The 24,731-nt window shown below is 40.7% G+C and overlaps 1 protein-coding gene across 2 annotated transcripts in view; it reads right to left on the bottom strand.

The window, feature by feature from the left end:
• The window catches only part of FNDC3B (fibronectin type III domain containing 3B), a 244,498-nt gene that overhangs the window by 32,139 nt on the left and 187,628 nt on the right, over window positions 1-24,731 (bottom strand). Inside the window, exons 15-21 of one of the 2 annotated variants that reach the window (XM_024754770.1) lie at window positions 24,683-24,709; window positions 22,657-22,775; window positions 20,637-20,742; window positions 19,561-19,733; window positions 16,978-17,091; window positions 16,509-16,658; window positions 10,881-11,161 (exon numbers count right to left, since the gene is read on the bottom strand). In XM_024754770.1, coding sequence (XP_024610538.1) covers window positions 10,881-11,161; window positions 16,509-16,658; window positions 16,978-17,091; window positions 19,561-19,733; window positions 20,637-20,742; window positions 22,657-22,775; window positions 24,683-24,709 — 970 coding nt within the window. The remainder of the gene's footprint in view (window positions 1-10,880; window positions 11,162-16,508; window positions 16,659-16,977; window positions 17,092-19,560; window positions 19,734-20,636; window positions 20,743-22,656; window positions 22,776-24,682; window positions 24,710-24,731) is intronic. The other variant, XM_024754771.1, reaches the window with a different exon arrangement.

Below are 24,731 nucleotides of genomic sequence, written 5' to 3' on the forward strand. Positions count from 1 at the left end.
GTTTTATGTACTTCTCACTTACAGCAATTATTGCTTATATCTAAATAGAAAATATCATTTAGGTATTACAATACCTTAATCCATCATATGACCTCAAATTAACCTTAATTCTTCAAATTTAAAATTACATAGTTCAGCAAGTCAATCTAATGACACATCTGTAAATTGTTAAGAAGAAAAAAAAAACAATAGATTAATTCCAGGTGAGATGGAGTAAGCACACTCCACCGAGACGTCTCTCCCACTGAAGGCAGCTAATAAACCTGGACAAAATAAACAGCAGCTATTTAAGAAGTCCAGGAAGTAAACAGCAGCTGAAGGACTTGGGGAAGAATTTCAACTATCACCAAACCAGCAGTGAATTTACCATTTTTCCCCTCCTTTACTCACTGGATTAGACTCAACGGCGCAGCCTGAAATCCAGGAACAGACATTTGCATGGGCAGAGAGCTGCCTGGCTCAAAAGAAAGCAAGTCATGGACATATACACACTAACAAACGTAGTAAGGTAGATAGCTGGGGGGAAGCAGCCGCAAGGCACAGGGATATTAGCTCGGTGCTTTGTGACAGCTTGGAGGGGTGGGATAGGGAGAGTGGGAGGGAGGGAGACGCAAGAGGGAAGACATATGGGATCATGTGTATATGTATAGCTGATTCGCTTTGTTGTGGAGCAGAGGCTGACACACCATTGTGAGGCAATTGTACCCCAATAAAGATGTTTAAAAAAAAAAAGAAAGCAAAGAGTCTCTGAATGGTCAGAGTGAATGGGGGAAAATTCCCCCATTCCTCTTTTTTAATTTCTTTTCTACACTGTCTCATTCTCCAACCCTTAGCCAGTTCCATCATATTAACAGCCTAAAGAAGAAAAACCACATGATAATACTCACTGATACAGAAAAAGCATCTAATGAAATTCAACATATGTTCATAATAAAAATTCCCAGCAAACTAGGGATAGAAGGGAAATTTCTCAACCCAAAAGGGGCATCTATAGAAATACCTGCAGCTAACATTACACTTAACAGTGAAAGACTAAATGAAAGATCAGAACAAAGCAAGGATGTCTACTCTCACCACTCCTATTTAATGTCAGGTACCAGTCCCAGCCAGCGGGGGTGGGAAAAAAGGCACAGAGATAGGAAATAAAGAAATATACTGCAAGACACTGCTGAGACTATTGAAGACCACCTAACTAGACAGAGATATACTGTGATCATGAATTGGAAGACTCTACACAGAAAAAATGTCAATTCTTCCAAAACTGGATCTATAGATACAATGCAATTCTAATAAAATTCCAGCAGGATTCTTCTTAGTAGATATAGATAAGTTGATTCTAAAAGTTATGTGGCAAGACAAAGGAACTAAAATTGCTAACACAAATCTGAAACTAAGAATAAAGTTGGAAGAATCACACTATCTGATTTAGAACTTACTATAAAGCTTACTATAAAGTATTCAAGATAGTGTGGTATCAGACAGACACATAGACCAACAGAACCAACACATATATGGCCAACTGATTTTCAAAAATGTGCAGAATGAATTCAACGAAGAATAGTCTTCTTAACAAGTGGTATTGGAACAACTGGGTATCAAAAGGAAAAATAAATAAATCTCAATCTAAACCTCAGATCTTATTCAAAAGTTAACTCATGGATCACAGATCTAAGTGTAGAATGTAAAATATAAAACTCTTAAGAAGAAAACAGGAGGAAATATTTGTTACCTAGAATTAAAGAATTTTTAGATATGATGTGAAAAGAATGTATCCAGAATGCATCTAAGACCTTTCAAAACTCAGCAGCAAAACAACACAAAACAACCCAACTAATAAAAAAAATGGGCAAAAGACTGGAACAAACATTCCACCAAAGAGGATATACACATGGCAAATATGCACACAAAAAAGATGTTTAACATCATTAGCCACTAGGAAAATGCAAATTAAAACTACAATGGGGTAATATTATATCTCTATTAAAATGGCCAAAATAAAAAATGCTTAGTAATACCATTCTGGCAAGTATAAGGAACAACTGAAACTCTCCTATTTTGCTGGTGAGAATGCAAAATGGTATAGTTACATTGGAAAACAATTTGCTTACAAAGTTTCTTATAAACTTTAACATACATTTATCATATGACCCGGCAATCACACATCTTGGACTTTAGGGGAATTAAAGTTTACGTTCACACAAAAGCCTGCACACACACGTTTATACCAGCTCTATTCATAATCACCCAAAACTGGATGAATATCTGCCTCACAGTTTGGAATGTAGCAAACACATATCGCTGATAAAGTACAGCAAAAGTTCCATTACAAAGAGCCTTACTTTCCCCAGATTCTATTAAACTAGGGCTACATCAGGTCTCTTATAGATAATGCAATGTCACTCTCTCAACATAGCATTGAAAGACTACAATAAATTCTTCTTTGCTTCCCAGCATGAGTCTTGTAAAATAGTTGCATGGTATTAAGATAAGAGTTTTTCCCCTATGATTTGAAAAGTAAGAAATTTTTCTGCAACTGGAGAGGAAAAATCTTTTTAAAAAGGTGGTCATCATTGTGGTAGAAATTACTACCTTTTTTCCCTACTCAGGAAAAGGGGATTAAGCCAGACTTTAAGTCTCAGTCTGTTTTCAATGCTGCACAAATTTCCTCACCTACAAAGTTTATATCAATGTCTTTCCACTGTCCAGACTGCCATTCCTTCCCTTTATTCTGGGCAGAGGTATTCCTAGAGCCCAGAGGCCAAGATGCTTCCTTCCATCTGCTTGCCCATATTCCTCCAGAGCCAAGCTCACCTGTATTCAAGGTGATCCTACTGTTTTGCTCCATGCAGCCTCAACAGCCCTTTAGCTACATTAAGTAAAAGGAAGGGAGGTAATGGGTTGCTTTAGATTGCTGTTCTGCTCAAGACAAAAAAATTGTGAGATCTGAGTCATTTATAAGAATTAAAAAATAGCTTATAATACACAAGTATCAAGATGCAGAAAGAAATGTAGATTTAATACTTACTTTTGTAAATTCATTTTCTTCACAAGGCCTCCCCAGTATTTTGGTAGGTACTAGGTTCCTAATATCTGTAGCTCTAGGGTTCTCTGACCTTTTAACTGGGAAGTATTTGGTAGGCATATCGAATGTCAGCCATACATATATACCCATACACACACACACACACACACACACACACACACATCAGCCATACATACACACACACACACACACACACACACACACAGAATATTATGGTAGCATTTTAACTCTCTTTAGCAGTGAAGCCTTTCTGGCTACTCTGCTCATCACTTTGGTGACCTTGGGGAAAGGATCTAACACCTTTAAGTAACAGTTTCCTCCTCTATGAAATCTTCGCTGCATTTACAAATAGGATTACTTAATTAAGATAAGGAATATGGGAAGTACTTTTTTTTAAATAAATTTATTTATTTTATTTATTCTTAGCTGCGTTGGGTCTTCGTTGCTGCGCACAGGCTTTTTATCTAGCTGCGGTGAGCGGGCTTCTCATTGCAGTGGCTTCTCTTGTTGCAGAGCATGGGCTCTAGGTGTGTGGGCTTCAGTAGTTGTGGCACGTGGTCTCAGTAGTTGTGGCTCATGGGCTCTAGAGTGCAGGCTCAGTAGTTGTGGCTCACGGGCTTAGTTGCTCCGCGGCATGTGGGATCTTCCCAGACCAGGGCTCGAACCCGTGTCCCCTGCATTAGCAGGCAGATTCTCAGCCACTGCGCCACCAGGGAAGCCCAGTACTTTCTATTTTTAATATTTTATACTTTGCCATACAATCAGAAAAGGATTCAAGGTGGCTAGAAGCACTTTGGTGAACTTTAAAGTGCTACTTTATGGAGTTACTATTTTTATGGCTTCTTTTAAGACCGTATTCCTCCCTAGAGCAGTGAAGAAAATGTGTTGGGCATCTATAGGAGTGGCACTGTACTGGGCACACAAACGTACATCTTCGTTTTAGTTGTATTACTACCACCACTTCACTTTATTACTTGAGGAATTTGCTGATACGATCTATGTTTCTCCTTCCTCTAAATTATGGCCAAGGACCCAGCAATAGCTAAAAGGACTGCCTTCTCAGAAGGTGAGATAACACCTTAGAAACAGATGAAAATGTTAATAACCACTGCAGCAAACAGCACTGAGAACCTGCTCTGTTCAAGGGACTATGCTATGAAGTAGGAACTAGTACAGCTGCCCCTCAGTACCTGCAGAGGATTGTTCGCAGGACTCCTGTGGATACTAAAATCCATAGATGCTCAAGTCCCATATATAAAATGGCACAGTTCAGTCGGCCCTCTGTACCCGTGGATGCAGTGAGATGAGTGTTTTCTATCTATCTAATCTATCTAGGCCACACCACGAGCCTCTCAGGATCTTAGTTCCCCTACCAGGGATTGATCCCACGCCCCCTGCAGTGGAAGCGTGGAGCCCTAACCACTGGACCACCAGGGAAGTCCCTTCTCTTGCTTTCAGAGCTGAGGACACTGCAGTTAAACTCAGGTTAAATAACTCCATCTAACTGATACAGTGGCTACTAGGTGCTGAAGTCTAGATTTGATACTGTCTCTAATTTCTACCCCAACCCCAGGAGGGTCTATTTCACAAGTGCAGGAACTGAGGCCGGCTAGGTTCAGTCATTTGCACTAATCTTCACAGCAGATATAGGTCAGATCTGGGTGTGAACCTGGTCTTTCTAGGCTCAAAGTCTTCGTGCATTCTGACACACCCTTCCCTCCAAGCATAATTTGAGCCAAACGCAGCTTCTAATCCAACCAAAAGATAATTTTAATTCAAACCACACTTCCAGTTCATCAACTGTCTTCTGCCAATGAAACAGACATTTAGAACAGTCAAATTTATCTTCACCTTAGTAAAACAACTTTTGGCCTTGGAATGAACTGCCTAGGTTTTAAAATACTTGCTTCAATTTATTCAAATAACAAAATGTGTTTCAGTAAAAATGCATGGAAAACATTTTTCCATGTAGCTGATGTACTGAGCTAATGGTAAGCAGTTTTAATGATAAAGTAGCACTCAAAACTGAAATAGAACTGAGGAACTGATCAAATGAGGCCATGTCTTCTAAAAATATTAAGAACTCTTAGTCTAGGAGGCTGAGAAAACTGAACAAGGACTAAGGTAGTTAATATTTCTTTTGTCTTGGGATGAAAAATGCAGTGTGTGAAAATAATTGTGAAAATAATTTCCTAATCCCAGTGAGAGCTCACCCAGGACTGATAAAAAAAAAGAAAAAAAAAAAAAAAAAACACTAACCTGAGGAACAATTCTAAAAATTCGCCTCAGAAAAAAATGATTTTCAAGTTTTATTAAATTAGTCTATCCCAAACCCAAACTTGAGACATTTTCTCTTTACCTGAAGTAACATGTTAATCTTGACATTTAGATAGGACCTGCATTTTTTTTTTTTTAACATGCAATGTGTATCATTTTCTGAAATCTTAAGCTCTACAAAGTAAGTACAAGGGAAATGGAATTTGGCTTTCCAATTCAGGGAAGTGACTTAATTCTGAGAAGATCTACCTTGGCAGGATTAATGTGAAAAATCTCTTTAAGTATCTAGAAGTCTGCAATATCCATCAATACACTGATAATACTGATTAAATAAAGAAGTATATTCTTTATAAATTTTGATTGAAAATCCACTATTAAAATATCTTCTAATTTTAGATGCCAAATACATTACTGCTTCAGAAGATCATAGCCTAACATAATGCACTTTACACACACACTCTCTCTCTCTCTCAAATGACACTATGTATATGCCAAAAGAAGAATGACTTTGAGAACTGGGCAAGGTGACTTCTCAATCACAATTAGCCGTCCCAGTACTCGGGATGCCTCGAGTGAGGGGACAGTGAAGACAGCACCCCCCCTTCCTCCATGAAGAGCTGGGGTAAGACAGGCCTAAGAAGCCAAAGATGGGCTTTTTTTAGCCCACCAATCTACCTAATCATCCAATTAAGAAGAGGAAAATATGAAGGAGTATCATCTTCAGATAACTTCTGAGGAAATAGTAAATAGCAGCTTAAACACAGAAAACCTCTTCAGGGGAAAAGATGTGTTCAGAGTAAAGTCACTCGGAGAAGGCTCCCTGGAAGGGTAACCTTAGCTAGCTCAGAGTCATCCCTCCCTTTAACCAAGCTACTTCTGACAGCTCCTCAGAGACCAGTGCCACATTCCGTCTCCAGGCACTTAGACCTGCTTTTCTTCGTGCCCTGTCTTGGCAGGAAAGAAACCTTAAATGTCTCCTGTGGCTTAAAAGATAATGCCAGATTCCCACACACATTTCTACCTGTAATCTGGTCATAACCCACCTGCCAGCTCCTTTCTTCCCTACCCTACCAGGCATTAGCAACAGATAATTTATTGAGTGCTTACTTACCAGGTGTCAGGTCCCACACAAGGTGCCTGAAGTCTAAAACATGACAACCCTATTATGTAAAGTAATTATCCCTATTTTACAGATCAAAAAACTGAGGCACAGGGAGCCTAAATAGCTTGCCAGAGGTCACAGAGGCACCAAGTGAGAGACTCAGGATTGATGTCAAGGCTGTCTGACTCCAGTCCACTACTTTTAAACTACTTAGAACTTGTCCCCTTATAAAGCCCACTTCATCTTGTTAGAATGAAATGAGTTATGATTCACTTCTTGACAGGTTTATGTAGTGCTTGACATATACTAAGGATTCAACAAATGTTATTTTCATCCGCATTTTACCGAGCAAAAACAGCACAGCAAACAAATCTACCTTAAGTTTTAGTTATCTGACAGCTCAATATGAGTCAGACATATAATGAGGCTGCCAAAAAAAGTAATCTTAGGTGACCTTACTGACTGCTCAATATGGAGAACAGGGAAGGTGACAGTCTTGCTCTGCTCTGAGCCAGCCAGACCGTTCCTGGAGGTCAGGGCGCTACTCATTAAAGAGGCCATCAAGAAACAGAAATCACCCGATGAAGAGGATTGAGGGGGTTATAGAAAACCCATGCCAGTGAAGACAGATCTGAATGAAGTAAAGATGGTTAAGTAGGAGACAGGTGAAGTAATAAGATAATGATGTCTAGGCCCTAGGAGTGGGGCTCAGACCTCTGTATTCTGCAAAACCTCTCCAGGTGATTCCTAAATACATTAGCATTCCAGAATCATCGCTCTAGGGCAGAGTTCTCAAACTTTTAACATGCATCAGAATTTCCCGCAGGGCTAAGTAAAGCACAGAGTGCTGGGCCCCACCCCAAGGGTTTCTGATTTGTAGGCCTCCAGTAGGGCCTGATACATTGCATTTTAATAAGTTTCTAGGTGATGCTGACGCTCTGGGGGAGAGCCCAGGATCAACTGAGTAGATTTTAGCTATAGAGGGGTTTTGACAAAATATAAGGGAACCTCTATAGAAATAGAGTTATCCACGACTGGAATGCACTGCCTGGCGAGTAGAAGCTGAAAACACTGCTCCACCACCGGAGATGCTCACGCCAGGGTGCCGGGAGGGGGTGACACCAGGCAATCATGTCTCAGCTCACAAAGACTATGGCTCTCTGTGGCAGGAAGCATGCAAAGGAAACCTACGTCTCTGTTTTCAACAACATTTTTTCCTCTGCAAACCAAAACACAAACTCAGTTCTAAGCTTAAAAGTAATGTCTTTAAAAATATCACTGTAATTCCAACCAAATTCTATACAGGGTGTCAGCAAGCCAGTGGACAGTTTGGCAGGCACCAGTGGAGAAGGGGTGGATCCATTTCTGTGTCAGTAGGTTGGCTGGAGAGGTGCACATTTCTGTCCCAGCAAGACAGAGAAAGAATATGCTTCGTGTGAGAACAACGTGTAACTGCTAAACGTTAAAAACAACAACAACAAAACCCCAAAGGAAACAAGCCCCACTGCCGCTTAAAATGTTTCTTTCCACATTTTTATCTAGAACATCATGATCTGTTCACTTATATTTTAACCAATTTATGGGACAAAAAAAGGTGAGGTAAAAGTTGATTGGACTAAAATTATACCCTTAGTTTCCTGAAATACGCATTTTGTATTTCACCACAGTTACTGCAATTGTGTTTTTGAAACATAAAAGAACAAGACTATGGGTTGACTGGAGTTCTACTATGGAGAATCCAATTAGGTGCTATAGGAATAAAATTCCTTGAGTTGGACAAAGATGACCTTAAATGTGAGACATCCAATTTAATGACTGATTGGCCAGCAAATACTCTGGCTAAATCTTTTTTTTTCCTTTGCCAATAACACAATATGACTTAGGGCCAAAGATCTGTCTTTTCTAAAGCTGTACATTTTCCATGCAATCTGTCTAAAATGATGTCTTCCAAGCTACCCTGTAAGGTTAAGAGGTGACATCCTCCCAATGTGACTTTCCATGTTCAGCTCAATAAAGCTAGCCTTGCATATTAATACTGAAATGAATGATTTATGCTACATCCATTAAATACTTTTTAAATAGATTCTTGAGGTTTCACTATCCAAATCTAAACTGTACATTACTAAACCAATTTCATCTTCTCCAAAACAGAATTAATCTCTGAGGTACTTTTTAACATGTCTTTCATCAACCACCTATGTGGAAGGTATTCTTGATAATTTCCACTGTAACTGGCATTTCATCAATAAGCAAAGAACCCCTAGGTCAGTTCCTTCATTTGAGCTTTTGACCTCTAGATTTCTTTCTTGACGTCATTCAACTATACGTTGACTGATAAACATCAGCATTCCTCCAGTATCAATCAACCTTCTAAAAGCCGTAAAGTTTTATAATCATTTAAGCCACCTTTAAGGTATGCATAATGGCAGGAAGCAGCAAAATTCTCAGGCTGACACCTTGCCCTAAAAGCCCTTTTATGATTTCTGACCCGAATGTTCAGAGGACTGCCCTGAGGATCTGAGTCCAGTCTGCGTAGACATGGGGTGGATCACACTGGACAAAAGACCTTTCAGTGAGCCCTGAGCCAGTGGCTTCTTCATAGGTTTTCTGGCCTGAGGAATCCAAGTCAGGCAAGGTTCTGGACATGCAGTCTCTTAGAAACAGCTAGGGGATGACATTCATTTGGTCATTTCCCCCCAGAGATACACCTCATGGTCAGGTCTCCTTAGAGCATCACCACTGGGGAATGTCCCTGAGGTCAGGCTCTGGGTTTAATTCTCCTCTGGATTTCGTCAGCACCTGATTAGAGTGCTCTGGACACAATGGTCAGTCGGTATTTGGTTAACAAACGAAGGTGGTGGCTGGTTTTCTGAGATTGGCTACAATGCTAAAAAGGAAAAAATGCCCTTGGCCTGCCTCTTCATCCACAGTAAGTCATACCGTCTTTATTCAGTTTCTAACTTGATTCCCACTTCAAACCATCCTGATCATTCTGAACCCTGGGTCTTCCTCTCTGAAACGCCAACAGGACTCTGTACAGTGTTATTTTCAGCCTGTGAGGTCACAAGCATCTGCTATCTTAGGTTGCTGTTAAGTGTCCCCCAACTCCCTGAGTGCTCTGAGGGCAAGGATAGTGTTTATCACTATTTCATAGACCCACAGTGCATAAGTACTGTGCCCCAGAGATTTCTTAAAAGAAGGAAAGACTAAACAAAAAACTGTCACTGTTTTGAAAAGCAAAATGAATACACTTATATGCATCATTCACAAAAGACCTGGTAAGAGAGGGAAAGCAGAGATAACATGCTTAGGCAGGATGGAACTTTTGTATCTTACAGCTGTTAAGCTGGTTTCTTTCTTCAGTTTCTGGGGATAAAAAAAGGTAGTCTATTAGATTATAACATTAGAAAACACTGCAGAAAAAAAATAAGTGAAAGGATAAACCCTTTTCTAGCAGCAAGTTTACCTGCCTGCCCTTCATTCCCCCTGCCCTACCCCAAGAAGAACTAGTTTTCCAGGGTGAAGATCTTGGTGATGATGAAAATCACAATCCATGTTACTGTGCGCTTGCTGTGTACTGCTGGGCTCTATACAAGCATTTAATATTTGTTTGCTCACTCCTTACCACATGCTTTTGAGGTAAGTAATCTTGTTCTCCTCACCCTGTGGAAGCAGCTGGGACGCTGAGAGGTTAAGTAACTTGCCCAAAGACACCGCTAAGGACCTGTATCTGAATCTGTGCTCTACTTCACCCTGAGAAGCCGTTTAATCTCACAAAGGTCACTGGACTAACCAGATGGTTCCTGCACTCCTCTAACACTAATCCTAAACTTCTGTTTTGGTCCCCCCAGCTGTGGCACCCTGGGGACAGAGTTAAATGACTTGAAATCTTAAGAGGCTATGTTGAGAAAAAGGTGTGTGAGAAGAGGAAGGTAAGGTGCTGGCTCCCTGACAGGAGCTCTGGGGAAAAGAAAGAATGCAAGTGGTAACTGAGTTTTGCCAGGTGGAGTGTGATGTAACATCTTTTCACTGGCCCCTCATGAAATTCTGAGGAAAAGCTCCATCACAAATGCTCTGTAACAGTGTGTCTGCTTTGGGGGATCAGAAGAATGGCAGAGCCCTGCTTCAGAGGTGGACCAAGTACATGCTGGGGACAGAGGGTGTCCATAGTGATGAGTCACAGTAAAAACACGAAGAAAAGTAGTTTATCAAAAAAACAAGGAGGAACTGATTTGAAATGGTAGGTGAAATTCCCCCTCAAGGGTTAGGATTTGTATCAATTTATAACTGACTCATAAGGTAAAAAGTAGTACAAGTTTTTAAGCTATATTAGCATTTGGTATTCAAATATATTAAGAGTGACTAGAATTCACCCATCTGGCCTTTAGGACCTGAAGGGTCTGTAGCCCCAAGTGCTGACGTGTCCATGCAGCTTTATTTCAACTTTCCTGCACTAACCGGTAGGTGGTTTCCGGAAGGAGGTCTTTCATAACGTGGGTGGTGGTATTGCCCACAGTGATGCTAGTGTCTCCAAGATCAATATTATAAGCAAGGATGTCAGATCCATTATTGCACGGTTCTTCCCAGCTCAGTACAAGGCACACAGAAGGCGGATCAGGATAGGCGTTGAGGGTCTCCTCCTCCAGGACACACAGAGTGGAGACAGGGTCAGGGGCAGATGCTGGCGTCTGGCAAAGGACAAGCTCACTGTATGGTCCTGCTCCAGCTTGATTAACGGCCTAAAAAACAGAATAGCGAGACAAAGTCCACATTATCCCATGAGCACATTCTAATGCCTACACATTAGGCGTTAAATAAGTCTAAAGTAACATACGATTACTGCTAGAAATGGAGGTAGAAATAAATCCTCCACAATGTTTATGTTAATACCGCTTTCTAAAAAATACCAATCACATCTTCTCTGCTAATAAGAGAGAACATCGCCATCACCGTTTCTTATGAAAAAGTTTAAAAATCACACTTTATATTTGCATAGCCCACTTCAGTTTATGTATTGTCTTATGCAATCTTCACAATGACCATCTGAGGTAGATAATATATGGCAGGTATTCTTATCTGCCTTTCACAGAGGAGGGAACTCAAAGTCAAATTAAGTACTCAGGCCCCAGATTTAGATGCCAAGCTGGAACCAAAATTCAGTAATCTGACTTTTAACTCAAGTGCTGCTCGGAAGAGCTATAGGAATTTTAGAGAAGATACCTACTGTTTTCCATGTGAATGCTAAATTCGTACCTGAAGTCAATGCTCAGCCCTCATCTGACTTTACCTGAGCGTCACCACTGACACCCGATCACTCACCGCTTTCAAATCCTCACTCACTCGGTCTCTGGGACCATCTTCTTGTTCTTATTTTGCCACTGCTGCTGCGTCTCAATCACCTCTCCTGGCTGCTACTCGTTACCGGGACCTTTCAGCACTGGAGGGCACCAGGCTGTGGGCCTTGCACACCTCTTTGTCACCTCTGCTTAAACTCTTGGACATCGCATCTTGTCTCAGGGAAATATAATGCCATTTATATCCTACTCCCAAATTTATTTGTGTAGCTCAGACCTCTGCCCTGAATGCGAGGCTAGTGTATTCAACTGCCTACTGAATAGTTCCACTTAAATGTCAAATAGGCATCTCAAACTTAAGTGTCTGTACAGCTCTAAGACTCCACCCCATTCCTGCTCATCAAAAACCCCACTGTACCTCCTGCGGTTTTCCCCATCCTTCAGGTTGTTCAAGTCATTATCTCTGAGTCACTGTTGGACATCTTTCTTCCTCTCATACCCCTGCCCAAAGCATCAGCACATCCTTTCCCAGCCTAGTCCAACTACACTCTTTCATATCTGGTTGCTGTAATGACCTCCTAACTGGTACCTGTGTCAGCCCTTGCCCCACAGTCTGTATTCATTGTCCCTTTCAATGGCCTCTCACCGGATACAGAATAACCTCTGAAGGCCTCACAACTGCCTATAAGACCCTATCTAATCTGCTCACCGCCACCACCTTCCCAAAGAACCCAGGACCGCTCTGCCTTCATCGTCCACTACCCTCCCTCTCACTCGCTCTGCTCCAGCCACACTGGCCTCCTTGCTGTTCCACAGGGACACTAAATTTGCTCTCATCTCAGGGCCTTTGCAACTTGCTGCCCCTTCTGTCCACAGAGCTTTTCCCCAGACATCTACACAGCCCATTCAATCGTATTCTCAGGCTTCTCTCGAGTGTTGCCTTTTCAGGGAGACCTCTTTGAACACCATATTAAAACTTATAGTCACCCCTACCCCAACTCCCGTGACCCCACTCATTTCTTATTTCCCTTCTCTGCTTTTATTTTCATCATAGCATTTGTCACCAGTATAGCATATATTTCATTTAATTACTCCCTGATTAGAATGTAAGTTCCACAAGGGCAAGGCTTTCGGGTTCACTGCTGGAGCCCTGGCAACTAGAACAGTACCTGACACAGAGTGTGTGCTCAATAAATGTTATTAACAATATTTTTTTCCTTATAAGAACATTTGGGGACTTCCCTGGTGATGCAGTGGTTAAGAACCCGCCTGCCAATGCAGGGGACACGGGTTCGATCCCTGGTCCGGGAAGATCCCACACGCTGTGGAGCATCTAAGTCCATAAGCCACAACTACTGAGCCCACGTGCCACAACTACTGAAGCCTGCGCGCCTAGCGCCCGAGCTCTGCAACAAGAGAAGCCATGGCACCGCAATGAGGAGTCGCCCCCTCTAGCCCCACGCGCAGCAACAAAGACCCAACGCAGCCAAAAAAAAACAACCAAAACCAAAAACATTGGCAACCACCTTATAAAAAAATGAAGGTGAAGTACTCTAAAATCTCGTTTACTTCATGGGAGAGCTGATGAGGACAAATTACAATACAAAAGGAAAGTGGTCTGATCTCTTAAATCAAAGTTTCACTATAATGTCTGTGTATCAGTTAATTTCAAAGAAGCAAGCTAAGAGCATTCATTTGCTATCAAATCACTTCTGAAACCCTTCTGTAATATTTTTTACATCAAGTCCTATTTCATGACAACACCAACTTTCTTTCTGGTAAAATTTTTATGTCACAAGTTGAGTACAGTAAGTCCCCTACATATGAATGAGTTCCGTTCCAAGAGTGCGTTCGTAAGTCCAATTTGTTCATAAGTCCAACAAAGTTAGCCTAGGCACCCAACTAACACAATCGGCTATATAGTACTGTACTGTAATTATTTTCACACAAATAATACATAGAAAACAAGCAAACACAAAAAATAAAGAAAACATTGTTAATCTCACAGTACAGTGTCTTGAAAAGTACAGTAGCACAGCACAACAGCTGGCATACAGGGGCTGGCCTCGAGTGAACAGGCAAGAAGAGTTACTGACTGGAGGAGGGAGAGGAGGTGGGGGATAGTAGAGCTGAAGGGTCGTCAGCAACAAGAGACGGAGGGCGAGCTGCAATTTCACGTGAACTAACTTACGTGACTGGACGTGCGAACGCACGTTCGCAACTTGGAAAGTTAGCAACTTGAAGCTTCGTATGTAGGGGACTTACTGTATATATTTAGAGATTTTATTTTTGGATACAAATTTATCACAGGGGCAGAAAAATAAGATACTGTGGAGCCCAACTTCCATATCAACTAAGGCTTTAATCACCATGTGACAGAAGGAAAAGAACATGGCTTTTAGAGTTGGAGCTTTGTTCACACCTGGATTCCATTATTTACTAACTGTGTGATCTTAGGCAAATTAACATCTCTGTTTCCTCAGATGTAGAATGGGGATAGTAACACATAACTCAAAGAGTTATTGTAAAGATTAAATCTGTTAACATGTCAAATCCTGGCAGAGTATATCAGGCCAGCTGTCAGTGCTTCACTTCCCTCCTTCTCCCTGGGAAAATCAAGAACAAAATAGCAATAGCAATTTTCCTAAACCAATTTTCTTAAAACAAAACAACAATGAAATACTTTATTTTGAACTCATTTTAGACTTACAGAAAAGTTGCAAAAATAGTGCAGAGAAATTTCCATATAATCGCTCACCTTGCTTCCCCTAATATTAATACCTTACATAAGTATGAAACAATGATCAAAACCAGGAGATTAACATTGGTACAACGGTATTAACGACGTACAGACCTTATGTAGTTAGATTCAAATCTTACCAATTTCCGATAATGTTCTTTCTCTATTCCAGGATCCTGCCTAGCTTTGTTCTAGCTTTCTCGAGTTATATCACTTATTATATTACCAGTTTACAACGGAAACAATTCAAAAGAATCTTACTAAAATATAAGAGTATGTCTATAATATACAATATGCTTCATGTGAACAGAATTACTTGGGTACATGGTAATTAAAATATTCAAACAAGAAATGTTCCACCCAATTTTTATAAAACACAGTATAGGTAACACAGTGATTTAATTTTTAAGGCACCAAATAGTCAAAAGAACATTCATCTTTAACCTGACTTTGTAGCAGTGTCAAATGAAAACAATTCAGATTTGGTCTATAGGTATCAAGAAATCAATACCGGTTGGGGAGACCCCTTTCCTGGCAATACTTCTTTAGCATAGCAATGGCCTTGAAAGTGCTATCCCCTTCATAGGGTCTGACTCATTTTATGACAATTAAGTATAGACACTTGAAAATATTTACTATTGTTGACAGGGAGGCAAGATTATTATGCAGGCTCTATTCTTACCAATGTATCTTTTAAAATGCAGTTTTGGGAAGTTAATGCTAAGTGACAACATATACCCCGAAAAGGAGGTAGAACATTTTAAAGAGACACCAAAACTCAGAAGCAGATTGAAGTTGTTTCCTGTGATGGCGAACAGTTTTTATTTATATGCTGCCTTGTTCCAAAAACAGGAGTGTAGCACATAATTTAACCTCTTCCCAATGACTCAGCATGGCTGTTATAAAGCTCAGATAACGTGCTATGACCCTGACTCACTGATGAATGGTTAATTACATCCCAGGCCCTCCATTCTAGAAGGAAGGTGTGCATAATGAAAGAGTTTAGCCGGAAATGTTTATGACAAAACAGCCTTCAGAATTCAACAGAACAGCTTCAGTTGATCTGGAAAGTTAACTTAAGAAGGGAATATTTTCTCCAAAGAGGCCTGAGGCCCAGAGACACTGAGAGTAGATGGGCTTGTAATAAGCAATATGATCCATGACTTAAATCAGGTGGAAACCTAAATCTGGCATCTTTGCTTCTTTATCTATTTAAATCTAAACATGTATGAAGAAAGAATTCTTCAAGGTCAAGAACCACAAGTGATTAATCTTTGTATCTCTCCTTTTCATCATCGGTATCATCCTTTGATTCTGGCACAAAGTGGTGCTCAAGAAATGTTACTGAACAAATGGAACGAAATGAACAAAGAACCCTGTTTTCTCAGGACAATATGGTTTTTCAAAGGGAAAAAAAATATTTACCCAAGTCAATAAAATGAAAGTAAACCCATGACAATTGTCACTCTTAGGGGTTAGGCTAGGAGCCAATTATTCTTCATGTTATTCTATTTGGACCCCCAAGCGGAAGCTTACAGATATAACAAGCCTTGTTAATGGTCACTGGGACGTGGGAGGTGGGTCTTAACAACTGAACGCAGACTGGTTCTAAATACTCTAGTGTTTGTTTTTGGCTCCATTTAACATCTGGAATGGGAAGTTTTAAATGTTTTTTGCCTTTTGTCTAAGTGGCTTTCCCACCAAAATGTGCATCTCAGAAAATTCATACAGAAGGTATCTTCCCTAAGAAGCTGTGCCACCTTTGCCTTGGACTCGGTCCTTCATTCAGTGAATTAACCAGCAAGCAAGACGTAAGCGTGGTGAGAAGTACAGTGGAGATGATTCTGGTTTTGTTCCTACTTTTTAGGACCTCTTGGAGAAGTAAAAATTAACTGTAAGATACCAAAACAATTACATTTATTTTTATTTAAAAGGACTCTTTTTTCCATATCGCCCCTCCTGATGGCCTCCATCACGAGCCTTTGAGTAAGTTTCCCAGAGTCTATCATGGAACACCAGTATCTGTGAGATGCCCGAATAGTGTCAGCCTACCTGTAACCTACAGCAATACTGTGCAGCAGGCAACAGATCCCTCATTTCAAAGCCGGTGTCTGCCCCATGATAAATGAGTTCTAAGGATTCTTCATCTTCTCCCCACTCCAACCTGTACTCTGAGATATCAGCACCAGAGCTTTCAGGACTCTGGAAAACAGAAATCTAAGTGGTTAATTTCATTGAAAAGAAAATCCTATGATGTTTGTGTTCAATTAACTAAACCGAGAAAGAGAGCAACATGCCTTAGGATATTTCAAATACATGAAAAGAAAAGCATGAAAAAGATACTCAATTTCCTCTCAATTCTGACCAGTGGTAAAATTTCCATAACCCTTGGCAAGCGCCAAGGCAGATGACTGTGTAAAACCTATATGTGAACTTAAGCTTTGTGGGTCCCTCATAACTTGCACTGGGGGGCAGATAAAGTAGAAGAAACAAACTGATGCAGAACATGTGTCTGACTTACCTCCCAACTCACTAGGACACATCCATCAGGCGCAAAAGAGATACAAGGTGCTTTGCACTGTCCAGGAGGCCCTGCAGCCGTGGTAATTTCTGAGACATCAGAATAGGGACCATACTGAAAGAGAAAAACACATGCGTGCTTGTAGCGGTGTGTGTGTGTGTGTGTGTGTGTGTGTGTGTGTGTACACAACACAAGCTTATAACCAAACAAGGGCTAAGCTAATGCCATCATCAATACAACTGATTAAAAGTATTACCTAATGGTCTTCACTTTCAGTTGAATATGTAGGTTTTCTTCTAACAAACATTCGCTAAGTAGTAAATGTCTATTTTATAAATATATACATTTTTTAATTCAAAAGGATTAGAAAGTTGGTTTACTAAACATTTTTGCTGTGACCTAAGAAACAGAACATGCTGACTTTTGCTACATCACAGCATTCTCCTTTAATTTCTCAGAAGGCTTCAAAGAAAACTAAGCCAGATGCACACTGCAGTTTAATTTTTAACGCCCAAAACTCTTCGTGGGATTGTTGGTTATCAAATGTTGAGTACTTCTTCCAGTTACTGGTATTTTCCATTTTGAAAACCAGTGGTCCTGTTAGTGTTTTCTCAGCGTGCCTCCCAGCATCTCAACTATGTGAGGCTTTACGCTGCACTCCTCTCCTCCACCACCATCAGTGACCACACTGCTCAGAGCCAACCACCGCTACAGATTTAAAACACGTCGAGAGAACCATCACCACCATGTTAACCGTGGAGTATGTGATACTTCAATGAGTTGGGGCAAAGAGTAAAGTAATTTTCAGGTTAATGAAGTATGTGACTATGTTTTTCAAAATGGAAAAAAAAGATTAAAAAAAAAAAAACCCCAAACCTCTCACATTTTCTAACAATATAACCTGCAAATATACTGGGGGTGGGGGAGAAGCTCTCTTAAGTGGCCCACAGAAGGTGATTATGAGTCAAATATATGGTTAACTTCCAATGCAACAGAATTTAAAAACAAGGCTGAAGATACTTTCTTTATATGATAAATTAGTGAATGGAGAAAGTAAAACTCAAGTCAGCCCAGTTGCACATTTATCTTTTTTTTTCTTTTTAACAGCACATTTATCTTTATCATGAAAAGATTTAAAAAAATCCCTCTGAAAAATTGATGGGGAGAAGCACCAGATCAACAGTAAAATAGGATTTCTTCTGCAGCATCAGTGATCATCACCATCCATCCTCTTTTTTTTTTTTTTTTTTGCGGTACGTGGGCCTCTCACTCTTGTGGCCTCTCCTGTTGCGGAGCACAGGCTCCGGACGCGCAGGCTCAACGGCCATGGCTCACGGGCCCAGCCGCTCCGCGGCACGTGGGATCTTCCCAAACCAGGGCACGAACCCGTGTCCCCTACATCGGCAGGTGGACTCTCAACCACTGCGCCACCAGGGAAGCCCCCATCCTCTTTTTACTTATCAAAGTTTGGGTGCATAGGCTTTCTTATCTTCTCACCAATACATTTTTATTGTTTAGTTTTGTGTGTGTGTGTGTGTGTGTGTGTTTTAATTTAAATACCTATATCTGAAATTCTTTCCTAATGGGCAATTAGAAGAAATCCAGCTCCTGTTAAAGGCTTGTGATCATACTTCAGACCGAATGTTTTCATAGTCAGCATGGCTAACACAAAACGGACTAAAGACAAACATACTTTGCTTCTGAAAGGCGTGAACAGGACCACCGAGAACTAGAAGAGTCACTGTCAACTTCTTGTCACTGTCAGTGGGCTTTCTTACTTGTAAAAATCTCATCAATTAATGACATCCATTTATCTGCATGGAGTGCATCTATACACACCACTGGCACTCTGTGGGGCTTTAGCAGCGGTTTGCTCTACCCACACCCTTCTACCTTCTTTTATGTTTCTGCCCATCTTTGACACACCAAAAAGCCCTGTAGTTTCTGGGTCACTTCACTCTCATTATGAATTGCCCCCCAATCCATATCACTCTGCAATTAAAAAAAAACAAAAACCAATCACCTTTGTGGATATAACATAGACATACTCTTCCAATCTCTAACAGCCCACCTCAACAACTTCAGATGGAGTAGTAAGAAGGACCCGAGAGTTCTACAGTTTTCACTTGAAATAAACGAAAAAAAAAAAAAAATATATATATATATATACTGGCCTCCCTAGCCTCTACCCCAGTCCAGTTTTAAAAACTGATGTAAGACACTGCTGGGTAATTTAGACAATATGATAAAGAAATATTATGTAGTCCTAGTTTCCCATAACTAATTTATACAGTCGATGAGAAAATAGGAAATTATTTTAAAAACTACCAAAAGCATCTAAAGGGTGATGTTGTTATTAATCTTGAACTCTATCTTAATAGAATGATATGAGGACAAAAGAAACAAAATTTCCAGTGTTGGGTCTACGTGAAATCAAAACAGTGTATCTTCAGAAATCAGATTTTACATACACTTCTTTAATGGTTGTCAAGGTTGGACAGATACTGCTAAGGACTTTAGGAGGGTAGAAACAGAAGTGCCGGGACCTTATATTTCTGTTACGGTGTATAAGCGTGTACTCACCCCTCCATCATTCAGAGCTCTCACCCTGAAGCGATACATGGTTCCGGGAAGTAGGTTGCCAACGGTGCACTCAAGCTCGGGCCCGTGGTACACCTCCGAAGCTACATCCTCAGGTTCCGTCATCTCCACGCTGTACTCTGAGACCTCACAGCCACTTTCAGAGGCAGGAACATCTGGGAAAGGAGAATGTTTTTCGTATCAGAACACTTTTGTGTTTCCAACTGACCCTATCACACCTCACTTTCCACAAGGCTTGCAAAATATTATGTAGGTGGCCTGTCCTCGATATTTACAAAAGAAACCCCACTCCAAAAAAAAAGATATACAGAAGAAAGTTTTTGAATGACGTTATCCATACTTTCCAAAGCAAGTACGTTTAATGATATTAACAAAATTCCAAAACTGTAGAACTTTTAGGCAATTCCTTTATATTCTAATGCCAGGTAAACACAAGAAATAGAGGGGAGAAAATCTTCTCCTTAACTTGAAACCAAAGGACACATTAAATCAAGTTAGAGGACCCAAAACTGGCACACTATCTTACTTTAGGCATAAGTGATGGGGAACAATAGTCTGACAGCGTTTTGCAGGTTTATATTTGCAGTTTTACATGCTTGTAGATTGTTGACCCGACAGGAAATGCTAATACAGTTTGAGTCGATACAGTAAAACACCAGGACCCACACTTAACAAGGCAGCAAAGATGAGGAGGAATTAGATGTTACCTGATGAACTATTTCTTGGTTTAACCTCTAAATTGAGCACAACTTTTATTTTATGAATAAAGCTGAAAAATTCCTGAAAAGACTGGCTGCTCTGAAACATTTTCTATAAAAGTGCCCTCTGAGGGTAGAGGATGAACAGCACGTGTGGCACCAACAGGAATATAGGAGGGTGAGTGACAACGTGGCGAGAATACAAACCCAAGCCCATGTACATTGAACAGAATATGGGCATTTTCAATAGAAACAAATATGGTTTTCAGAAGGAAGACCTGGAACTTGATTACAAAGCATGAAGTCTTAAACTCAATCTCCACTTGTCCAAATTGGCAACGTGAAGATGTGTTCACTCACCCCACTCTAAGTGGACTTCTTTGTGCTTTGGTCTACCCAAAACCCTCGGTGGGCGACACTGACCTGGTGCAATGCTTAGTGTGCGAACAGGGAGACTTTCAGAACACTGCAGGAGAAATACAGGAGAGAATCATCTCTTAGTTACTTTGAATTTATTAGAGCTCTATATACCAAGCAAATTCCACCCCATACCTGCAAATGCTTCCAAAGAGGGTTACACATTGAATGTTTACACTTTTTATGCAATAAGATCTTCGTCTCTGTGGTGTGTGTGTGTGTGTGTGTGTGTGTGTATGTGTTTGTTTTAAGTATGGACATATACTGCATACAGCACTGGTAAAAATAATGATTTCTGATGTCAGATTTGTAGGCTGACTTTCTGAGTGTTGTGTATCCTAAGCACACGGTTATTTTCCTTTAAACAAAAATTAGAGACCCTTCACGAGGACAGAAGAGAGCACAAAACAACAGCTGGATGAAGTTCTTAAATGGTGCCATAAATGGCCAACCATCCACATACAGAGCAGAAAAGCAAATAAAGTCAATATTAATCAACTGAGTCTGACATTAACCAGCAGGTTCTGTTAATACTAAAATCAGCAGGCCTTCTTTTTTGCAGGATCTGGTTGTGTAAGCCTGGTCGTATGGAAACTGACCCCTTTTTGAGACAGGAGGAGCATGGTAGACCTATGCAGCTCAACCAAATTCAGCCTCCCTCCTGAGGAGACGAGGTGCAGAGGAGATGTACTTAAGCATTCAAGCCGCGCTGCCGCTTCTGTGCAGGCTTGTGCAGTACCTCGCATGTAAGAGGAACTCGCTGATCACCTGTAGCTTTGATGTGGACATCCCCACCCTGGGAGGCACCGCATAAACCTCGTCTAGGTGGACCTTTTTTTTACCTCAGAATTCTGTCTATATGGACAGTCTAGACATCACAGTACCACTATCCTTGGGGGGGAAAGAAAATAAACATAAAACGACATCAGAGGTGGGCTGAGTGGCAAAATTCAGCACCTAATGGCAGGTGTTCTTTTGAAAAGTCAACCCAGTACAGGGTAACAAGGTTATAAGCCACCACTGCGCGTGCACTCTCTCTCAATACTAATGGTTTCAAAACCACAGTGTTAAATATCTCTACAATGAAAACATCTTTTACCATATTGCCTCTCACTCACTTTCTGAATGTTAACACCATCTAGATAATAACTACTGATATCTCATTTCTAGAGCACTTCATGTGTACATGTTATGTTGTTTTGAGCCTATGAGAACACTGTGAAGTTGAAACCAAGTTTCCTGACGTGTTGAATGGTTGGTCTAAGCTCATATAAATTGTAGACAATGGTGGTGATCCTTTTGTGATGTATAAAAATATTGTCATTATGTTGTGGACCTGAAACTTATGTAATACTGTAAGTCAATTATACTTCAATTTAAAAAAAAGAAAGAGCAAGAGAACTGCTGCTGCCTACAGATGTGTAGGTTGGGCACTGCGTAATCACAGGAGGTGCCTTTCAGCTCAGTCATCATAGATTTATTGGCTTTTACAATAATTTTCCAGCAGATGGCAGCAAAGTATCTCAAGGAAGGTGTGTCTCTCATTTTCACAAAACTGCCAGATGTGGTACAAGAAAAGCTGTGCTGGAGGCCATATCTTTTTTTGCTCTAAATTCTACGCTTTTCTATCATTGCAATAACTGAGGTTCACCCCCTTATTTATTAGCTAATGCAAATTGCAGACCACCCTCAATTTTCAACTGTCAGGTGATCATGCCAAAGTCTTCTGAGAAATTAAGTGAGGGATGTACTTGGAAAGCAGCACAATTCAGTTGAGAATCATTTGGGTCTATCTTTTTATACCCACTAAAGCACAATTCGGAAAACTCTGAATTCATGACGTGATACCATGGCAGGCTGCATTACCAAGATACATTTTTAAACAGCAATGTATTCTGATGTTATAGATGGGTTGTCTGAGTTGGACCAAAGATGTTTACTTTTATACTGAAACAAAACCAACCTGACTGTGTCCACCAGTACTTATGCAGCATGCTCGGAGTTTGTACAAAGTGCCTGGTTTCAAGTGGGTGAAAGTGTACTCTGTAGCCGACCCACTGTAGGCCACTTCCCACTGACTCGCTGCAAAACAAGACCCGTGTATGAGATTATGCCTTTTGTAAAAACGTAACAGTACCAACCATTCCTGATAAGCAAAAGCTCTAAGTGGTTTCCATGAAAACCAGCATCTCCTATTCTTTCTTTTTTCCTAAACAGCCACAGTGCCCTCTTTCCATCTCCTTTACAAAGTTAAATACTAAAATAACATGGAGTCATTTTTAATACTTAGTACTGCTGGCTAGACTACTTAATATCACCATGATTACGTTTGCTGACTGTGAGGTTGGGATGCTGGAAAGCACACGAAATCTGTAGTTTGCCCCGCAGCAGGAGACAGCGGATGGTGTTGAGCAAGCTAGGAAGTGGTAATGGTGTGAGAAGCCCCTGAGGCCAGCTGGGCAGGGGGAAGGCTGCTTGGCCACAAGGTTCCTGGTCAGACCAGGGCACCACTGAAGAGTTTCTCCTGGCTCTTATCTGCCTGGAGGTCACAGTGAGTGAAATCTCCCCCTCCCCATACAGACCAAGTCCTTTGGGTAAAAGGCCTGCTGTCTCCATGGAGCCCCACTTAAAAGACAAAAACACCTGAGGGAGTGACATTAAAAATGAAACATTCAGTGTGACCCAGGTTATCTGACCACTTCTCTGGAATAAAGCAAGCAAGCAGAGCCACTGGAGGGGCCTGGGTGAAGCTGATGCCACCAGGTGAAGAGCACTGGGCATGCTTCGACTGACGGCCTGCCCGCCCCACAAATCTGGGATGTTTATCCTCCTCTGTCTTGCTCCCACTAACACAATGTTTCCAGCAGACTATTTTAAAGGAGGCCTTTACTCCATGCAGTTGTTTTAGGGAAAATACTTTTACCCTGTTCCATGATAGTTACTAACTTCCACAAATGCCCTCAGCTGCTTATTAGGTCAGATTTACAATGAAGCCACATGCACTAGGGCCATATGACAATGGGGAATATTAGAGACAGTCATCCTGACATTACCAATCAAACAACCTGCACTGAAAAGGCAACTGGGAACAAGGACTACCGAGCAGATTCAATTAATCATTGATGTCACGCACTGGCAAAGTTGTTAACTTTTAGGTACAGATGGCATCTACTTTTGATCTGTCACCAGTGGTCAAGAGAGCCACAAAAATTCAAAATATATTTAAGTTTTCACGATAAGCCACCGCACATCTGTGACTTCTCTCCTAGGTCAGATGTTTAGCATAGAATGTGATTTTATGTTAAGAACAGCTGCGCCCATCTCAAAGCATTTTCATGTTTTTCAGCTTAAAATAGGGCCCAACTGACATGAAAAACAAAACACTCCAGGTGGCTATCGTGGCACAGAATAAAAAGCAAGCCACACACACCTGCATTGCTTGTTCGTGAAAGCTGCTGTTAACTCTTTCCTTTTTTCCCATATGCATCACTTTTTAAAAAAAAATTTAAGTTACAGGGATTATTAGAGTGGTGAGATGGGTGTCATTTTTAAAGTTCGGATGACTATACTTTTTTCTATTAAAGCCTAATAAATTTTATCAGAAAGAAGATCTAAGAAGTTTTTAAAAGACACTATAAAGAGAATCTGATCTGTAACACTGTCCCACTTTAATTCACCTCGTCTGACTAGTAATGAAGAAATAATATGACTCAGAAATCACAACAAAAATGAAGACATTTTCTGAACTTGTTACAAAGTGTGACACTTGTCAGTAGCCACAGCAATACTATATTTTGTCATCCTTTGTGCACCAAGCTCATTTGCTGTCTCCAATTTATCCTTCCTGCTGATTGCTTCTGACACTTTCTCTGCTTATAAGAATTTCTAGAGAAAGCGTGCCAAGAGAGATAAAAAACATATTTATTCTATTAATTGGGACCTCCGGTTTAAAGAAATGACAGAAAATTTTAAAAACGACAAAGACGTACATTTCAAGCAGACTCTGATCCCCGATGCTGTGTTTGAAAGAAAAAACTG

Source organism: Neophocaena asiaeorientalis, unplaced genomic scaffold (genome assembly GCF_003031525.2).
Source record: "Neophocaena asiaeorientalis asiaeorientalis breed wild unplaced genomic scaffold, Neophocaena_asiaeorientalis_V1.1 scaffold53, whole genome shotgun sequence".
Classification (NCBI taxonomy): domain Eukaryota; kingdom Metazoa; phylum Chordata; class Mammalia; order Artiodactyla; family Phocoenidae; genus Neophocaena; species Neophocaena asiaeorientalis.